The 22114-nt window shown below is 33.4% G+C and overlaps 1 protein-coding gene across 1 annotated transcript; it reads right to left on the bottom strand.

The window, feature by feature from the left end:
* Positions 1 to 1751: 1751 nt before the first annotated feature.
* On the bottom strand, positions 1752 to 21634 carry LOC130441673 (uncharacterized). Its single transcript, XM_056775454.1, has 2 exons — positions 21365 to 21634; positions 1752 to 1892 (listed from the first exon to the last, which is right to left on the bottom strand). The coding sequence occupies exons 1-2, from the start codon at positions 21632 to 21634 to the stop codon at positions 1752 to 1754; spliced, it is 411 nt and encodes a 136-aa protein (XP_056631432.1).
* Positions 21635 to 22114: the final 480 nt, after the last annotated feature.

The raw sequence follows: 22114 nt of genomic DNA, 5'->3' as shown, positions 1-22114 counted from the left end.
TTAATATCAGGGTACCTAAAAGATGTAATTTGGCGGAATAAATATATGACTACCAGGAGCAAAGTCAGAATATACAAAACCTATGTGAGACCAGTAATGACATACGCGATAGAGACCAGAGCAAAGAACATCATAATTAAGCGACTTTTATGAACTACAGAAATAGGAACGCTGAGATCAATAGCGGAACACACATTATTTGACCACAAGAGAAATGATGAAATAAGGAAGACATGTGACATCTAGAAATAGGAACGCTGAGATCAATAGCGGAACACACATTATTTGACCACAAGAGAAATGATGAAATAAGGAAGACATGTGACATCCAGGATCTAGTGAAATGGGCGAGAAATCGGCAAAGGGAATGGAGAGACCACGAACAGAATGTCAGAGGAGAAGTTAGCAAATATTGCCAACGAAGAAAAACCGAATACATCACGACCACCAGGACGACTACCAGGACGACCACTTACAAGATGGTATGAAAGCTAGTCTGCATCATCCCAGTTGCAGATAGGCAACAAATGATGCAAAAACAGGACTAAGTCCTAACGTACTATGACGGAGAAGATGATGATGTTAACTACATAAATAAAATACAAACGATTAGAAGGGTTTGATTTCTCTTTTAATTACCAATTTGTGAGAGGTCAACCTTTGGAATATTAGTCATCATGATTATTTCTACTAAACTGACAAAAATTTGGATTTGATTTATACGAATATTGTTGCTGACGTATTACTTACGTGATGGAAGACCTCCACCGTTTCTACTCTAGATGATTTTATCGGTGTAACTTAATAAAAGACCACATATATCGTATTTTTCATACTTAGGGCATAATAAATCGTATTTATATGCAAGTTTGTGTCATATTTCTTTATTATGAATATTTACGAATAAATTACTTCTAGAGCGGGTCTTTTCTAAACGTTTCATTTCTTTCCCAATGGAAATTACCCCATGAGAATCGACCCGTTTTGTGTCCTGGTAGCTATTTCGTGGACGATTTATTTTGAAATAAAACCCAAACTGACGTAAGGATAGCTATAAACGCTTGAAAAAATATTGTTTGAACAACGTCTTATCATTTTTTACTACATATGTTGTATATTTCAAAATATGTCAATTAAATATGGAAGATGAAGAATGTAAGCCTCCAATATTCCTGAATGGGTATTATTCCCTAAAGGGTATATACCGGGTGAAAACTTATTTTACATCATAACATATAATGAGCAAAACGAATATAGAAATGACAGGAAAATATGGAGGAAATGGGTAAATGAATAATAAATAGATTTCCGATGCTCTAGAGAGGGCGAAAGGAATAATGAAGAAAAGAAGAAATTAATATGATTGAAACATTTGTGACACGCAGCTCCTGACATCATATTTGCTTTCTTGGGTTGTCCAGCGTTTCACTTGGCCCTATAAGAAATCTATTCTTCGTAGAGATTTTATGTAAAATATTTTGTAGGGATTACATAATTGATGTAAATTAGCGAATTGATATTTACTGTGTATAAATAACCAATTTTACGCCTGGTGACGTGGTTCAATCAATTTGGTTTTTGGTCTTAAAAAAATCAAAAAACGTTTTGAAATTACAATTAATCGCTCCTGAATAGCTTCGAGTCTGGAAGTGGAGCAATTGGATATTCCTATTTAAAGGCAAAGGTTTTCGGAAGGGCTAAAAACCGTTGGGTATTGAACTACCTCAGCTCATATGCTCATGGAGTTTTGATCACAATGAATTACTTGTGTGACGATTGTTTTCTCTCCTATACACAAGTCCTGTGTCATTCCTATATTCATCTGTAGTCCCCATTCTCCGTAACCTTCCTTTAATTTGCATAGCATGGTGATCCGTAATAGTTTTGTTCAACTTTAATACATGAAAATTATGAAACGCAATAATAAATATTGGTATGAATTGCGTAAGTCTTTATCAGTAATTATAGGTTTATAATTTTATATGTATTTAAAATATATGTTTTCTATTTAATATTGCATTAATTGTATTTTTAAACGTATTCATATCTACTCAAGTTTCAACTTTTTTCAATGATTGTGATGTTTAATATCTAAGTTTAATAATTACTGAAATAATTTGACATCTGGTGAAGAACAGTAAAGACAGGTGTTTCACATTTTTTATTTCACACAGAATAGTTTTTTGTTGATAGGAAATTCCTATCGACGTAGCTCGAAGCCGAAGAACTATAAAGAATTGGTCTATTTAGAAAATTCCCTATAAATTTTTAGTATCAATTTTTATCGACATGAACCTGGTATAAAGGCGTGAACAATACGAACATCAAGCAAACCAACAGTTTGCTGTACAAGCTGGCATTTAGGTCACGAATAAAATAGATATACAGTCATTCTTCATTTCCATACCTGAACATAATTTTCACAAATTTTGGTGTTTCCTGTGAAATGAATATTGTTTTTACAAAATATATTTGATTGATAGTAGTTATTCAGGTTTAGTAGTAACTTTCTGGTTTGAAGAATCTATGTCAAATCAGTTATTTAAATAACTCAAATAGGAACATCAAGTACGGAATTCTCTATTTCAATTACTCTAATGGTTGTTAATAGTTCAAAGTCGTGAAAGTCCCAAAGAGCTTCCTAAACTTTGATAATTTCTCTAACGATTTAGGAGAAATGTTAATTTTGCATCACATGAAGGGTGTCACTAAGGTCACAACCCTTTAATGATCCTACTAAATTCGTTGAATTAGTAGTTTAAAATATTTTCACAAAAAAAATCCTAGCTTAATATACGATTTTTTAATTGAATTATTCATGTACAAAAATAATACTAAATTTTTCTCAATGAAAATTACTATCCTTGTCGGGATATTCTCCTATTGATAAATTTATGCGTTACTACATTGAGGCACTATATATACAATGTATATTCAATGTATCCCAAGATATCAGAGGATTGAAAAATGATCATTTTATTTTTTACCCTTTTTTTCTGAATATTTCCTATTCATTGTTAGAGGATGTTTCTGTGAAAAAACTCATACACAATGCATAACCTTTCGAGATATCCTGCATCCAAATGGTATTATAAACCATTTTCTTCAGCGATTTCGATTTCAATTTATAATTTTTATGGCCGGCCAGTGAGGGATTGATTGAGAGAATAACCGCAATTTTGTTTTACCTCCAATATAATTAGGTATATAAATTTTATGAATCAAAATATGTACGAAAATATGCCACTTAAGTTTTGATATGAACAAATGAAAACAAATATTTAGAGAGTTATTGTCAAATCAATTAAAAAAAAGGAGTGCGAGTTAAAAACAGAAAAAACTAAAATATGTCAATAAATTGAAAATCATGAATTTGTAAATTTTAACAAAATTATATTATATATACCTACTTCTAGAAGTGTTGCTACTTAAGATTTGAGATAGACAAATGAAATACAAATATTTATAATTGTATATGGCCTTATTGCTATTGGAATATTCTCATAGAGAGATCAATAAACTTCTACATGAGTTTAAACCAATTATCAAGACATTTTGTCCATAACCACCGATTGTGGTACATGTGATTTGACCGCATCAATTGCTTCTTCAGATATATGAATTTTTCAAGCTTTTCTTGGCACCGAACGACACTAGCTTTTGTTAGCGATGGTCAAATTACACTGTATCCATCAAACAACATTTTTGACACCTAAATGATAATGCAATATTAAATTTTTGCGAGCTTAATGACCAAGGATGACGATATGTCACATGATGATTGTGCAATATCAGTTTAGGCACAGCATCTATGTTTTTTGACACAGCTCGAAACTCATCATCATATTCATTTAATTTGAATATTCTTTGATAATTTATGTGCTAATATAAATCTCATTACAAGGTCTAGTGTTAGTAAGTTAGTAAAAGTTTAACGAAACTGGTGCAGCAATTACGAATTTTAGAAAACATACAGTAATGGGGATTACAGTAGATGTGCAAAATAATGTCTATTTACTTCAAGTCATGCGATTTTTAAAACTTTGCAAGACATTTTGCAACATCCTTGACAACTCAATTAATCTTATCTCTTTCTTTGGTAATCCTATGCTTTCATTCCTGAATACTGGCGGGTTTTGTTTTATAAACGATGTAAGTAACCCCACAGTCTAACGGATTCATGTCGGGTGATCGTAGGGGCCATTCAATAAAACCACGACTTCCAATCCATATTCTGGGAAACTCATTATTTAGGTATTACCTCACCACAAACGCATGGTGAGGTGGGGTACCATCTTTTTGTAGACAAATATTGTCATTTGAGATATTTTGATTTCTTGAAAACTTCTAATAATAAAGTTTTCTTCAAATGTAATTGATAATACTACTTGAATTTAGAAATATCCGGGCCAACTCAGATATAATACTATTTTCCAATAAATCTAAATACGCTGGAACATTTAGGTGACCAATTATTTTGTCGCCTATTATTCCAGCCCATACATTAATTTTTCCGGGATATTTGGTGTGGAATTAACGTATCCAACAGGATTGTTACGTGACCAGTATCTACAATTATGCCGATTTACGTTTCCGTTAATATAAAAAGTGGCCTCATCGCAAAACATAAAATTTGGATCGTTTTTAATGTATCATTTTTCCATCATTAGGACTCTTCATGACTGTCAAAATCGTCATCTGACAACGTTACTTTGTATGGATGGAATTAATTGTCACGGATAATTACGGATATTTGCGAAATATCATTTCCTGGATATTTGTCTAGTACTCAAGTGTGGATCGTCTTCTAACAGCACACGAACATCTGAAGATTTGTTTTCAGTTGATGCAGTTATTCTGCGCTTTGATTAGGATAAATCTTTTACTGAACCAGTTTCTTTAAACTTTTTTTCTTAATATACAGTTGATCTTGTTATGGTATTTCGGTTAGGATATGAATTATTAAAGATATTACACGTTTCTTGTTGACTAATATCATTAAAATCAATTCGTTTTTTTCAGATAAACGATCAATTGTGACTTTTAATAAACGTCAACATTAATAATTCATTGAAACGTCAAATTTGTTACTGTAGCAGTCATAGCAGCAAATGTAGCTATAACTAATTATGGCATTAAGGTAAAGAGAACGTTGAATGAAAAATAATAAGTATTTCTTAAGGATTTACCATAAGATTCTTGTACACAAAAATTCATGAAAATCGTACATGCCGTTTCCAAGATAATTGAAGCGTTCCATAGATAAAACTCATTCTGTATAAGAAATTAATAGTTCGAATTGAATAATTGGACTGTTATGTCATAGATTCATAGGCCATAACACAAGAGAGAAACAAAAAATTCACCTTTCCATCCATACATGACTCTAAAGAAGTAAATAAACTTTAGATGAAATCGTGTACTCCTCCTGCTTTCTTACAGAGACAAGGATTGTTTGAGTGTCAGAGCCTAACCTGGAGGTGTCAGCACTTATTAATACAGGGTGAGTTATCAGAAACTCCAAATACTTCTACCATATCATGTGACTACTACCACTCTTTATTAATTCACAGAGTGATTTGGGAAATTACCCATATATTAGCTTTAATATTTACACAGTCCATTTTATTTCGTAAATTATCTCATGCTGCTATTCTCTATTTTCAAACATTCGACTTGTGCTAGTTGAACCTAGAAATTCCAGGAATGGCTTTGGAAAAATTAATTTAGAGACTGTTATTGAATAATGCACCCTATATAACTTTTTCAAATGTAATAATACATCCCTTGTATAAAATAATTCACGTTGGCAAAATATTATGTAGGGGTTCCAAATAGATCTCTTAAAGCCCATCAAAAAATTAAGGACCTACTAATTGGTCATTTATGGGCTGAAACATTAATATAATATGGGTATAGAAGATAATTTTGCAGATTCTATTTGCTTTAGGTTAGTTTAGAAATTTGATTCAAGAGTTTTCCAATGGTTATCATAGATTGTTTCGTAGCTACTCTACCAGTTTTACCTGGCTTTTGATCATAGTTGCACAAGGGGTTGCATGTTTTCCCGTGGATTTTTCGTGTGCTTAAATGCCTAATAACTCTCCACTTCTTCAGTTGCTGCTTCCGTCGGATACAAGACTTCATGCCATTATGACCAGCCTGATTAAAATGGTTTATGAGCTAATCTCTCAAAAAATAGGCTCATTAATTACAGGAGTTGACCAGCTAATTATAGAAACTTTTGAATGATTACTTTTGACATTATAAACACGGGTTATTGCACAAAATCCTCGACATAAACATAAATAACAAGTTTGCAGAAGAAAAATAAATTGTGGAATTGAATAGCGAGTATAATTGTACCATAACACTCTTAGCCCTATGAACTTGTCTTGATGGGGGTACAACAAGAAATTAACGTAGATTGGTTTCACCCCAAGAGATTGGAAATATTTATCGCTTATACGAGTTTTTTCAACGGAAAAATTTTGTATTTGTTCTGAGTTAATTTTAAATCACAGACTCTCTATGTAACTAACTAACTCTTATTTAAATGATTCAGTGCCAGTCACTTGATCGTAAAAAGTAGCATACAAACCATCTGCATGTTATCAAATATGAGTGTAAATAAACAATGAACATAATTATATAGCACTGAACTGAACTGGATTGTTTGAATTTAATTTACCCAGTTTTCAAAGTTAATGTATCACATGGAACGTTTGAAAAAATCCAATTGGACGTTGAAAATTATAGAAAAACTCCTCTCTCATCATTTTTTATAACAACCAGTGGACGCCGACTGGGGACAACGAAAACGATGTGACAGGTCTTGGGGGTTAATAGAGATGGGTCGGTTCCGGTCAGCAAAGGGACAAATGAGACTGCTGACATTTTCTTCTCTATTCATAGTCATTTACAGAAATCGTTCTCCGAAGGACAGGTCTTTCCTGTTCAGGATGCCGGGTTACATTACCCGCTAAAGGGATAAAGGACTTAATCCTGATTAGTAACTATCAAGAATATCCGGGTTGGTATACGGTGCAAAACCAGAATTACACGAAACGAGGTGCCTTTTATATAAAAATAAAGATTTTGCTTGAATCTTTTTGATATTGAATGGAATAAATACTAGAAAATGCTTTATATTTTGAGATAACTACGAATCTTTCTATAAAAATTATTTTATTTATTTTGTAATTAATCATCACCTACATAAATGCACTGATGTAACCGAAATTTTCACGACATAATAGCTAGAAGTCAATTATCTTCTGGAATAGCTTGCCCTGTACTCTCCAATTTATTCATTATCTAAGGTTTTTTATCTCGTAACAACTGCATATGTTACTATATGATGTACATCTGTTGTAAAAACGCAAGTAGCTTAAAGTGAATATGAGTTTGTTGCGCTATATAACTTCTTTATTGGCTTGTATGCGAGCTTCCTCGTAGATGTTTCTATTGCTTGATGTTATAAATTCTACATATTTGAGGTTCATAACTTGTTTTATCATTTTATCGTCTATCGCTAATTTGCATCATAATAGGTTTTCACTTATTGGCAAAGACTATCTGGCGATAGATATCTTCATATCTATTCTGTCGTTTGGTTGAATCTGAAAAGCGTTCGTTGTAGATTGTCTTCGTCTTCTACTATGAAGACACTATCATCTGGATAGCATACAATACGAAACTTACTGCTTCCCATCGTGTATCCTCTTCCTGCAGTTTTGATGGCGTTTATTATGCGGTCTAGGACAAGCTTGAAAAGCTTTGAACTTGAACTGATTGAATTTCATCTGTGAGTGTATTATCTTGCTGTATTCTTGTACGGTTTAGTGACTTAAGTTCCTAGATTATTTGTATCACTTCTTCTTCAACTCGTTCTTCCTGTGGAGTGCGTATAGTGTCTTCAAGTTTTACTCTGTCGAAAGCCTGAGTTAGGTCGAATAAGCATATATTTCAGTTTTAGGATTGTCGCTTCAACTCCCCCCTGCCTGATTTCGAAAGTATCAGTCTCTAGTTCCGGGCTGTTGGGGGTATAATCCTGCTCATCTGAGTCTAGGTTCTTAAAGTCGTTTGTACATTTGCTTGGTGAGGTCTTAGCTGTGAAGTATTCTGTAGTTGGTCTTTATCGCGATCTTCTCAGATTCCATATCCTAATTTGATCTCCATAACGATCATGATGTTTTCCAATTAAGGACTCCTCCCAATAATCTCTATTTTCGATATTCGCGCGTTTTCCTTGTTCCGCTTTTTGTTTGTTGTAGGCACATATTTTGTCAAATGCTTTCTCTGCTGCTGTCAAAATACTAGATTCAATATTTTTCTATGCTGGTTCCACCGTATCTTGCGTTGCTATATGGCTATTCTGGATCTTGTGTAGTAGACTTGTTTTATATAATTTCCTGGTGGTGACGCACATTCATGACTTTAAATTGAATTTTACTCTGCCTGTTTCAGATGGATACCCAATCCTGTTTCACAAAGAACCAACTGTTGGCCCTCTTCCATCTCTGGTGATGTGACAGATCGCACATTCAAGATTTGTGATCTATGTATGTTTTTGTTGGTAATTATATGATCATGACGGTCTCTGGAGTTTGATCTTGTTATCTGGTGTTGTAGTTTAGGATTGAGAAAGGTATTATTCATTCTGAGTTCAATGTGGCTTCATATATCTATAAGTACCTTGCCATTCTCATTGATTATTTCTTCGTTGAATTGCTGTTTCACCCCATCTAGAATTTGATCGCCATTCCTTTCCTTTAAATCCCTCGCCAAAACAAGTTTGTTCCCTGCTGGTATTTTTCCCAGTGATGCCTGTAACTCTTCCCTTATTGTTTCGGCTTAATATCTGATGCATATAAAAATTATCCTTCTCCCATTTCAACGTTGTGCGTAGTAATCACCTATATATTCGATGTTGGCTATACGGTGTTGATTCTTCATGATTTAACAAACCATCTCAAGAAATGACTCTTTGTTCTTTTTTTTTTCACTATGAACTACGAGGGTATGCAGTTTTCATACTTAGCAGTACCTGTCACCTTTTTTATTTTCAGAGAGTGTGCGAAGGTCAAGCTTTCTTCCATTTAGCTTCCAAATTATCTTTTGGTCTTTTCCGTTTCAAGAATTAACATTCCAACACCTATTTGCAGCATATTTGTCCTCTCTACTCGTTCCTCCCTTGTTTCTGGGGCTTGTGCATTTCTTCTCACCCCACCTATGAAAAATCCTCATTTATCCGGGCTTGGGACCGGCAGGGGCAGCCACTAGGCACTCAATCTACCCAGTAGGTAACACCAGGCAGAATTTCAAAATGTTTGTATTTCTTCTCTATAATGAATATCAACAAATATAAGTTTTTCCAGGATGTAAAACAACAATCAAATTATTTCCGTTTGGAAAGATGTCAGCAATAATATTAGGCGGTGTTATGTTGAAAAATGTAACATCTTCTAGTGTCCGTAGATTTTGCGTTCAGAATTGGGAATGAACAAGCTTGGGTCGACATAACGAATGATCCAATTTTCCTGTATCTACTGAGAAAATTTGAATTGTCTATATAGTCGACATTACGATGATTGACTGATAAATTGGGAGTTTTCATGAGTAGAAGTTTGAGTTTAACATTTATTGTATATTTAAATGGAACTCAACTTCCAGCTTATAACTTTAACTTAATAAAAAATCGAACTCACTTGAGAAGTTTCACTTGACTAATCATTGATTTTACAGTTCAAACGAAAACGGAGAAGCCGTATCTAAAGTGAGATGAACGGCACAAAAGAGTAAAGTCGAGGAAATTTTGAAAGCAAAATATATATTCATATTTTGTGCTGAAGCTTTCTCTATTATTGTATTTTGAAAGAGCAGTGATATCCTAATAAATCGACCGTTTATTGATGGAAAGTTAGGTCGAGCATATATTTGATGACTTCACTAAAATTCTTGAGAGTGAATGGTAGAAAATCAATTTTTCAAGGGAATATATAATGGTTTTTTTATCGATAATTGGTGTTGTTAGAATGAAGAGAAATGGAAATTTAGTTAGCGAATTAATTTAATAGTACCGTTCTCTATTTGAGGTCGAAACTTATACCTTAAGAAGCCACTAGACTAGGATGTTTTACTTCTGGATTGATTGACTAAAGACGTTTAGTAAAATTTGAAATATACAAATTCCATGTTTCGTTAAGTCAATTCAGTTTTATGCTCGTATCGTGATGTAGTTTCAGATAGAATTTCTTCACTAGAGAAATACTTCTTTGACAAGAAACAGATGAAGAATTATAAATACACATTAATTGCATTTGCATTGCACTGTTGGATATTATTACGTACCTCACACCGCTTCGGTCTTATTAAAAGGTAGATGCTACGACTATTGAAACCAAAGCTAGCGAGAAGAAGTGTTTGGTAACAAACAGAGGGCTGCAGTACGCTTTGACCATCTTGCAACGCACACTATCAAATGAGAGTGCATCTCAGTGTAACAATTTTTCTTAATCGTTAATATCTACATTTCTTATTCACAAAATAAAGAATATAAAAACTGATCAATACTTGCCTTGAAGAATCTTGGGTTATGTTGATTGAAGGTGAGGGGCCTCCAATCGATAGCATCGTGATAAAATAATATCTTCAAAATCACTGGTATATTTTTAATTCACACATTTGACTTAGATACAAGATTTTCTAATTTCACTCAAAAAAATACTACTAGTATATTTACACGAGTTTATCAATGAAAAACTAAGAAAATAATTACAATAATTTTTTTTCATTAAAGAATGAAAAATATACTGTTGAAATTATGGCACTGTGCATTTGCAGGAGAAAAATTACATGTTATGATATTTCTTTTTGTTAAAACACAAATTTAAAGCACATTTCTCGCAAAAAGTTCGCGTAAATCCCTTACACCCCGAAAACTTGCTCCAGGCTCTGTCCATTCCAGCGAATGCTCAACTTGGTCTAACTTAACATCCTTGGAAAGCGCATATTGAGCAGGTACTTTCCTCTTCTTCGCTTCCATTTAGTTAGATTTACTTTTCTCTTATTTTTATCGACTTGGGCATCCTTTTCTATTTATATCACTATTTTGCCCGACATTGGCAAGATATATGGAAATTATTTAGTAGATTTAGTAGACTCAGCTGGTTGGTTGGTATTTGTGAAACGTTTGTATATAAGCCACACATCAGTCAAGGTCATATCCATAAATGGTGAAATAAACCTTTTACTATTCAAAGGAATTTCATGTCTTGACATTATGGCGTCAATGAGGTCGACATCTCCCATGTGCTTATTGTATTCTTTTATTACGAAAAGACAACTAATTTCTATATTTTGTTTTATTTGTTGATGGAATATATAATTGTTTTCATAATTTTTCCCCAGCATGTAATGATAACTTGTCTCAATTTTATACGAAGGAGTAGAATAACATCCATATTTCCAACTTTTTTTTATATCCTTCTCCGTTGGTGATTTGCAATTCGTAATTCTATCATGCCTTGCAGAATATAAACTAAGGCCATTCTCACCCAAATATGAGAGTAAGAGCAAGGTTCTCAAATAATAATTAAAGTAAAGTCTATAGTTTTCATTTTTAGGAATTATTCTTGACAAGCGCCCAAATCTGACTTTGTTCTTAACCTATACTTATATATAATGATAAGCAAATCTACTAACGCCACATAGAACAATTTTAATCCTCATTTATGTGGTGACATAAGAAGATATTGCTTAATGTTGCATTAAACTTCAGTTGAACATTGTTGTTCATCGATAGATAGTCGAAATTTGAGATGATATATTTCCGAATTTTTCATTTAGTTAATCGATTATAAGCCACAATTTATGACGTCTATCATTATTAGGATTTTCACGTAGCAGGTGTTAACTGTTATTGTTGAAGGAACCGGCTCATTTTTTCAAATCTGTTCACTGTCATTAAATTTCGCACAAAATCCATGCCAATCTCATTTGCCCAATTTATTCGTGTATTTGATAGATGAACAACTGACATATAAATAAGAATACTCACATACTTTTATGGTACAAACCTGAGGGTTTATTTATGTCAGTTTGTTGTGCATATAAATGCGAATCGTATACAATACTAGCTGACCCGACAAACGTTGGTCTGCCATATAAATTATATCTACGAAGTACTTTTCTAGTTCAATAAAAATAACTAACTTACTATAAGTGTATAGGGATGTACGAGGATGTATTGTTATCTAGTTAGCTTAGCATACACAAAATATTGCATACCATAGCAACGAACAATAACTTATTAGAAGTGTCAATATGAAGTTTGACGTCAAAAAAGTAAACCAGAGTTACGCAATAAATTAAAAGTATGAGTATCGAGCCATCATCAAGTGCCTGTATTTGAAAGGGTTAAGAGGTAAGCAGATTTACGAAGATATGCTTAATACCCTTGGTGATCAATGTTTTTCGTATGCGATCGTGGAAAATTGCAAGCTTCAGAAGAGGTAAATTTTCTATTGAAGATGATGACCGATCGGGAAGGCCAGTTTTTGTGACAGTCCCCGAAAATATCGATGCAGTTCATGACATGATTCTATCAGAACGTCGAATTGGGCTGAAACGAATATCTGAAGCACTGATTATTTCATACGAACGCGTTCATCATATAGTTTTCGTCAATTTGGACATGAGAAAAATTGATGCAAAATGGATACCCAAATGTTTGAATGTTGACCAAAAGCATGCAAGGGTAGGAGCATCGTGCGATCTGTGCTCGATTTGAAAACGACGTAGACTTCTTAAACCGAATTGTTACTATGGATGAGACTTGGATACATTTCTACGATCCAGGAACAAAGCAACAATCAATGGAATGAGGACACTCTGGTTCTCGAAGACCTAAGAATTTTCATGTCCAAAAATCTGCTGGAAAAGTTCTTGCTTAAGTTTTTTGGGATTGTCATGGAGTAATCATGATTGATTTTTTGGATAAGGGTAGAAAAATAACTGAAGATTAATATTCGATATTACTAACCACTCTACGGGAAAAAAATTGAAGAGGAAAGACGCGGATGGCTATCCAAAGATGGCACACAAATCTCATGTTGCCATGCAAAAAATTCGTGATATTGGGTTTGATCTACTGGAACATCCCCCTTATTTACCAGATTTGGTTCCGTCCAACTATCATCTCTTTCCTCAACTGAAAAAAAGTTTAAAAGGTCGTAAATTTTCATTCAGGAAGGAGGTAATAAAAGCTGTGGAGGTCTAGTTTGCAGAGTAAGAAGAAACATTTCTTTTGAAAGGACTAGAGACATTGCATTTTGTTTGGTTCTGTAGCAGGCTAATAATTTCTCAATATATCCTCTTACATAAAATGATAGAGAAGTGGAAAATAGAAGTCATTATTTGATAATTTTCTAGTTAACAAAGAAATTTCATATACCAGGAAAAAAAGATGTGAACATTTCAAGAGATAAACAATAAAAAAAGAAGAGAGAACAAAAAAATAGTGGGTTACAAAAGGAATTACACATAGAAATCAAAAATTATAATGATGATAACATATATTTCAACAAAGTAGACCTAGAAGCCACAGAAAAATACTGTGGGATAAAGGAAATTTTAACTGATAGACAAATAATATAAAAAAAAATAGTTAAAAACGAAAAGAGAGCATGAAAAAGATATTTGAATGACAAGTACAGGAAAACCTATGAAAAATACAAGTTAGAAATAACAGAAGTGAGAAAATATATGAGGAAGAGAAAAATACAAATTAGAAATAACAGAAAAAAGCGTAAATCTGGTAGAATAAGTCATACTAGAAGAGATAGAAAATACAATAAGTACAGTCAAAAAGAGAAAAAGGCAAAAAGACATGATAAGTTGAGACTTATTAAGGATTAAATCTCAATGTAATTAGAAACATTTGTACAGCAATAACCAAAATTACGTCAAACTGCAACATGAAAGATCTAGAGTATTTAAAATAAACATTGAAATAAGTAAAAGTTGCGTATTAGGTCCATTACTGTACAGTTAGATAGAATGAAGTTATAAAGTGGGACCCTTAGAAATGAAGAGTTAAAACAATAAAAATTTGTCATATGTAATCTTAAAACAAGATGTGATTAAATGTTAAAGCACTCAATCATCTGGTTTACGAAGTTCAGCTTCTGATCAGCATCCTGAGGCTTTAATTATTGCACCAATTGAGTTTCGTATGAGATGTAGCCCAAAATATTCGTGTTAAATACCAAAGAATGATGTTTTTTGCATGTTTAACGCTTTCGAATAGACAAATCAGAACGAATAACATTTCCTATGCTATCTAGCATTTTAGAAGACCTTGTACGTCCAGATTTCGGTTTATCGTATTGATCTGGTCTCTTCAAACTTGTCGTCCTACTTTCTGACACATGAAACAAGTAACAAACATTCAAAAAATTGTAGAATTTTCCACGCTTCACGCGTTGCATTCACCGAATTATATTTTTAGTAAAACTCACTCACGCAACGCAACGATGCACGGTTCGGTCCCGAGAACGCTCCTTAACGATTAATTACCCAAGAGCCAAATTACATCGACAATCTCTCGCGCCTGTAAGCAACACAAAGGTGAACTTTCTTTTGAGACACCTCGCATTTATTCTATAATTTCAGGCTTTGTTTGCTATTGCAGCGTGTTTTTTACTGTGTGAAATTGCGAATCAATTCAATGTCAAAAAATGGATCAATATCAAGTTCCAAAATTTCAGTACATGCTTAGCAAGCTAATATAAGCGTGTTAACAACCCACATACCGAATTTTGTCGTAAAATTGATGTATTTTCAACATATTCAATTATATTCACTAGTTCTGTGTAGCATACAAGTAGATCAAAGTAAACTACAAATGTGTTATGTTGAAATTTGTATAAAGTTCTGCGATGCCCGCGAGAACATATCTGCAGTAGTTAAATAGTCTCTAGACCATTTCAGTAATGAATTACATTCAAATGGATTACAAAGTGCTTGCTTACGAACAACAGAAATAAATAAGTACAATACTAATCAATTTCCGCCGAACGAATTTATAAAAAAGATATAATCAATCAAGTCTATTTGATTTATTTCTCCTAGAATAGAGATAAATGTTATTTTTAATTGAATTTGGTTAAATGTAGTATCAATAGTATCATGTATTATTATTATTAAATTAATATTGATTCATTTAATCACATTAAGTTTTTAATTAGTTCATAACTTCAAATGGTTATCTGTTTTATATACTTGTTGTTATACAGCAATAAACCTTTTATGTTTGTGTCAAATATTTTTCCAATTTTGTTAATTGAATTATTGAGACGCAGTAGTCACTCCTCTTTCATAGCTACTACCAATACCAAATAGAAATTCATTTGTCGATTCCAGGCAGTTTGATTTTACCTTGAGAATAACTGAATATAAAGTAGCTTACTACCTAAGTTCTTCGTAAAAGGTAAAACAAGTAAACATTCATAGGTTTTTATTTAATTGTACATCGTTAATTGAATAATCAATATACCTGGATCCTTTGGATACGTAATGAGAAAAAAAAATGTATGAAATTCTTTAGAATACTGAATAACCCTTACGTTGCCAAAGAAATTCCATATCAACCTTGTCATCATTTATGTTTAAAACTTTCCCAATATGCACACGGTCTCTTTTTATCACATACTTGGCAAGGATCCAAGAGCTACCCAAAACTTTCTCTTCTTCTTTCTGGGAGCCATATTTTTGCTCTGAATATTCTGCTCACCCACGTCACTTTCTTCATGTAAATCGTTTTTACTATCAACTAACACCATAATTACGTCACTGTCGAAGATAAATTCATCCACTAGACTTTTTCTGCTTATTTTTTGAGTGTTTTTTTTCTTCACGAGTTTGCTTCATTCTCGATTTATTAAGCATTTTCTCACAAACATCTGAATATGTGAAGGTTTAGACAAAATTTTTTGTTACTTACGACCGTTTCCTGATCAAAGAATCTGAATAGCCTCCGTTTCGTGGAGCAGATAATAAGGCAAGTTTCAGAGATTTATTAGGAGTTGTTGAAAATAAATTTCCTTCATTCTCGTTGCTATCTATACCAATAGAATTTTCTGACTACTAAGGTTGATGACTGACGTCTAGGCGTGATGCTGGACGTATGGGTGGATGGCATTGATGTTTTCCCTACATCTTGGTTAACACTATGATTATTCACAACAGTAATCATTTCTGCTTCACATTTTTCTTTTGAATAGTCGATGACTGCACCTTCAAATCCTAGTCTACAGTCTAAAGTCTACAGACTGATTAATGTAAGACATGAAGCTGGTTAACAGAAAAGTTCAATATCGTTTGCAAAGAGTGTGTGGACCAAAAATCTATAAATTTTTAGAAAGAAGAAAGAAAGTTTGATTAAAGTGGCCAAAGGAACACTGGAAGTTTGCCAAAATTGTGCAGAAAATTCAAAATCGATAAGGAATATAAAAGCAATGCTCTAAAGAAACACAATTTAGTTGAAAAGAAAATTAGCACCCAAATATTCTAAAAAGCAACAAATAGAACCAAAATTAAAACTACGAAGTCTCAGTGACAATGATTTTGGTCCGCTAAGGTTTAGAAATCATTATGGATGACGAAACATAATTTACTTATGATGGGAGTGAAACAGCGAATGATAAGACTTATTATTGTCGAAAAGGCGAGGAAGTCAGTTCAGAGGTGCGTTTCAAAAGACACAAAAGCTCTCGAAAATGCTGGTATAATTGACGATATCTTCTAATGGTTGTTCTTCAGCATACATTAGTTCTTCTGAAAATACTGTAATCGCCAAAATATATGGAAAAGTGCAGTGGTGAATATACCTGTTGGCTATTCATCTTTTGCCGCATTAAATGATCTGTAAAATTAGCTCATAATCATATAAATTACATTTTTCATGGATAAAACATCATGATAACCAACGTTTAGTGTGAGAACCTTAATTATTTTCACCTAGAATGGTTAAAAGACATTATATCCAGCAAATAAAACCAGTATCGTTAATACATATTTTATCCCACTCAAAAATGAATATTTTTCCCTTGTATATATGTTGATATTGCTTATGAATCTATTAATGCCCAGAACTATGAGAACGTTTTAAAATGATTAGAGTAAGTGTGTGACCTAAAGAAGAAATGTTTGAAAACATCTTCAAATGGTAGTTTTTTATATTTCTCGTGGGTCGTTAACGACCCCTTGGATACTTATGTACATAATGTTATTCTCATTCAATTCTATGTAATGTAGGCACAATTCATGAAGCTCATCTTGATTGTCCAGAAATTATCCAGTAGGATACTTTCGATGTGACTTAGTACACAGAAGCCCTTTTCGATTCAGGAATTTTGGGCTAGTGAAATCTGAGATGAAAATTGTCTTCCTCGTATCCCTTTTTTCGGTATTATTGAATCAACAAATTTACATTTCATAATTCTGTTCTCCCTAATTGTTCCTGTTGGTCCAAAATTCACCTAAGTTCTTACATCAACTTTGTCGGTGTGAAAAACTCATCAAAATAGAACGTAAACCAGGATACTATTTGTCGAAAATATCAGAAAATTTAAGCACAACACATTCCCCAATGCCCTAACTTTCTATAGTCCTCTCTTGGTTTTTTCTTCCTTGATAAATTCAATCACGCACGGTTCTTCATTTTGCCATCCTGTTCAGGTGGGTTATGTATATGTCTTCAGGAAGAATTTAGTATCATCCAAATCCTCTACCAGTACAGCAACTGAAAGTGGCTTCTCTCTAAAAAAATCAGAGCGGCAAATAGATAGATGACTCAGCGAACTAACACGGCTTATAATTCACGTACATTCTACTTAAATAAAATAAAATGAGAACAAATATTCACAAGAACACCTAATAACTGGGACCGAATACCACTTCCTGAGTAAGAGTTTCCTGCCGGGGAAATTGAGGTTACAAAAGATATGAATAGTAATATATGACAAAACTAATAACAAGAAAGCTACTCGCCCATGAAATTTTGAAGGCATTATTTCTTTTTATATTTAGGTTGGTAATTCGCAATTCATAAATACGTTCTTTAAGATGGACGTACTCTTAGTGCCATCTGCAAATCACACCGCGTAACGGAATCATTTTCACTTTAGGGGTCATTAACGGTCACTTTGTGCTTCAATGGGTTGAATTATAAAAACAATACAATACATTCATCGTATGAAATCTTGTTCATTGGATCTAAATACGCATTTAGCTTTTCTTGACTCAATATCTACAATAAATAGATCCAAACCACTCTTTTCAAGCAAGAAAATACACTGCATTTCAATTTTTATTTATTTTTATTTCTGAAAAAATTTCAAAATTCGTCTTCTTCGTGTCAACATTGAAATATAAAATTTCATCATCATTACTACAACAAGTTGAATATAGACGTAAACCTTTATAATTTATGTATATGAGCGAGAAGTCTTTTAGCGTTGCGTTGGTTACACTACCCACAAATTCACTTGAATTGCAGCTGCATCTCTTAAGCCCTGTTCCCACGAGGCGTGGCTCACGCATTTGTAGAAGACGACTCGTCTGAACGATGTGCAGTGAGTTTACCTTAGTAGCCGCCAGGAACGTGGAGAGTGCACGAACGCTAACAGTCCATATCAAACGTGTTTGATTTTCAGCCATGAATACGACAGTTGCTAGCCAGTCTCTGACGTATCGTCACGGGTGATTTTTTAGTAAGTTTTCAAGATGACTGAGCCATCAGGTACTAAAGTGAAGAAGTTGCACGATAGTGAAACAGTTAAGTTTATAGAATTGTATGGTAGGAAGCGATTGTTGTACGATTCTAAGTACAAAGATAGAGATCTAAGATTGACCGCAGCGAAAAGAATTAGCGAATCGATGGGAATCAATGAATTTTGGACCTAAAGAGGTTATAACTAAAATTTGCAGTTTTATTTTAGGGCTCAGAGCTTGTCTCATTTTAAATGTTTTGATACACGTTCCAGAAGGTAATCAAACTGTTCTTCACCCTCGCCCAATAACGTCGTTTGTTCCTTTTTCTTATCTGCCAACGTAACTGTCTCAATATTTCACTCAAAATAGCACAAATTTCAACTACGAGCAATCTTATCCCCATATCAATGTTACTTTTACTGTTTTTACTATTACTTAAATAATGAAATAAGTAAAAAGCAAAAAAAAATATTTTGATCAATGAAATCGAAAGATTGAAAAAATTTTGTTGGTACTATTTATTTTTCCAAATGAAGTCAATCAAAAAATTCTCTTCGCGTATCTACCTATCTTAATTACAGATCTTTCTGTATTTTGATACTATAATTCAACAAACACATATGAAACTGATAAATAACACGATCGTGAATGGGACATAATAGAAACTTTCTAAGCTGTAATTCAGAATAGTTTCATAGTATCAGATACGCCACATTAAATGGAAAAGTTTCATTGTCGGAGATAATCTTTCTTTTGTCCCCATATTTTCATCTTTGAAAAGTTACGGTTTTGTTTTTCCGCCAGTCAACCATCAATTGTTCGGAACCGACACAGTTAGCACCCTCCAACTTCCTGTTTCTTCTGACATCTTTCAGTTCTCATAAAACTAGGAAATTGGCGACAAACCGTTACTGTAAGAGTTTTCGAAAGTATGCCACCACGTTATATTTTCTACCATTAGATCTAATTCATCTAAGCTTAAGAAATTGGTTTAAGGACCGCTTTACAGAACTTTATCATGCAATTTAAGTTAATATGATATGAAAGGAAAGAAATTTCCATTGTTTTTTATTTATTATATTCAAAAAATATTGCATAACGGAAAAATGCAAGACTTTGGGCTGATTTCTTTTCATTAACATCAATATGAACTTATGAATTGCTAGCTTAACAGGAAGGGAATATATATATTTTGACTTTTGAGAAGGCAAATACACTTCAAAAAATGTTTCATACTACTAATCTTGTTTCTTTTCACATCACTTGTCAGTAAGAATAGTTTCAGTTATTTGTTCGGTATAAACACTTTACACAAAATCAGTTAACCCACAACGTTCTACTAACATAACTAATTTTATTCTTCTTCATATACCTTGTTGGTTTGGTTTCACCATCACCATTGTGGGAGCTTTAAGATCATTGGTTCCAAAACATATTTGTTTCTCAAACCACTTTCAGCATTTTGCTATATCCGGTGGAAAATCTTTAAATCTGATTTAAAAATTATCATGTAGGGCAATCAAATGTTGAACGTATGACTGAATATTTTACTGAAGGCATTCTACCTACGACAAGTTTGAAAACTAAGAACATTCGTGCCGACTGATATTTTCATTCATTAATTTCAATTTACCAAGAAAAGCTTGAATTACAACTTTGTTTTTATTGTTTTTGAACGAATATACTTATCTCGTATACCAGATTGCTTGGAAGAGATTTATTCCCATTTAATTTCCTTTTTTTGTTTAAAATAAATGGTGAAATACCACAAGTCGTATTAATTTGCACGTCTGAACAAGCGTTGCAAGCGGGATGGCAACATGGCCAGCATGGCCAGCATGGCAACGGCAAATATCGATGCGCTATACTGAATATGGAATATACAAGTGACATTCGCTGAGCTTCTTAAAATGTTATCTACCTATATTGATACAAATAAAGCCAACATTTTAGCTCTTGACTATCGAAACCAAATAAATTTTTATGGACCCCCACTTACGATAGTGTACCCCATTTTTTGTCACGTTCAACGTCGGGTCTCCCGTGGACTTCTAGTTGTCCACCTGGACCACTTTGGTAAAAACAGTTTCATATTTTTATCTATATGCAGATGTTGTGCTGCCATATTTCAGTCTCATTCTCAAATGTCTTTAAACCAGAGGAGTTTGTTTTCTATCAAACCCCCTCTAATTTACTTTTTATACATTGATAATCGAGTGCAAAATTCAATCAAAAGGTTAAGACTGAATTATAATAAAGAACTGCCAGAAAATATTTCAAATTCATCTCTTGATTTGGTTTTCCTTTCAGGACATTAATTTTCAAATGAATATTTATCACAACTGAGAACGCACAGTAGTTTTTTCCCACCTTATAGTTTGATACAGAACAAATGGAAACAATACGATTGATTTTGTCATTAACACTTCAAAGAACATATGTAGATAAGAATATAATAGCTTCTTCTTCTTCTTTTTCTTCTTATTCATTTTTAAGATCTCATGATCTGTTAGTTTTGCAGGGTCCTCTGTATCAGTTCCTGGAAGGTGGACTGCCAGCAGTCCATCCATCTCTTAGGTGATCGTACGTGTTCTCTTTTCCCTATTGGTTTCCCTTCAAGTACGATGCGTGGCATTCTACTCTCTTCCATTCTCCTCACGTGGGCGTACCAGTATCTTTTCCTTTGTCTCCCCCATATTACGATGTCTTGCACCCCACATTGTTCCCTGATGTCAGTGTTCCTGACTCGATGTACTCTTGTTTTTACCACTATAGTTTTGAGCGTTTCCATTTCGGCTACCCGAAGCATGCTTTCTATTCTGTTGGTTTCCTCTCTGGTTTCTATTACGTATGTCATGATTGGCCTGGTACAAGTATTATAGATCCTAGCCTTGCTATCCTTTCGCATGTATTCGTTCGCCCCATATTGTCTGCTTGAACAGTTCGATATGGCACTCGCTTTGTTGATCTGGCTTCTTAGGTCGTGATAACTCGACAGGTCCATACCCAGGTATGGTGTCGGTCATGTATCTGTTTCATCTGAAACCTTGTTATTTTTCCCTGCTCGTTATTTGTGTTTCAAGTCTTTCCTTTAAAATGCTAGTGAAGAGTTTCATGCTCATGTTCAACAGTGTTATGCCCCTGTAGTTGTCTGGGTGCGTCTTCTGTCCTTTTCATAAATATAGGAATAGTTATACTTTTGTGCCATTCCGTAGGTATTTCCGATGTCTCTAAAATTTTTAAATGTTTTCCTAGCTCGGGACCGGCATATTTTACAACTTAGTTTGGGATGACGTATGTTCCTGTTTCTGTTTTTCATTTTCTTTATTTATACCAT

This window comes from Diorhabda sublineata, chromosome 3, assembly GCF_026230105.1.
Source record: "Diorhabda sublineata isolate icDioSubl1.1 chromosome 3, icDioSubl1.1, whole genome shotgun sequence".
NCBI classification, from domain to species: Eukaryota; Metazoa; Arthropoda; class Insecta; order Coleoptera; family Chrysomelidae; genus Diorhabda; species Diorhabda sublineata.
The sequence above is the reverse complement of the archived record's forward strand: the minus strand, read 5'-3'. Positions and strand labels throughout refer to the sequence as shown.

Bases quoted from the DNA above. Each gene is read 5' to 3' on its own strand.
- LOC130441673 (XM_056775454.1), bottom strand. From the start codon at position 21,634: ATGACATACGTAATAGAAACCAGAGAGGAAACCAACAGAATAGAAAGC. The intron at 1,893-21,364 runs GTACGATCACCT...CATGTATTAAAG, and splicing joins CAATAGGGAAAAGAGAACAC to TTGAACAAAACTATTACGGA.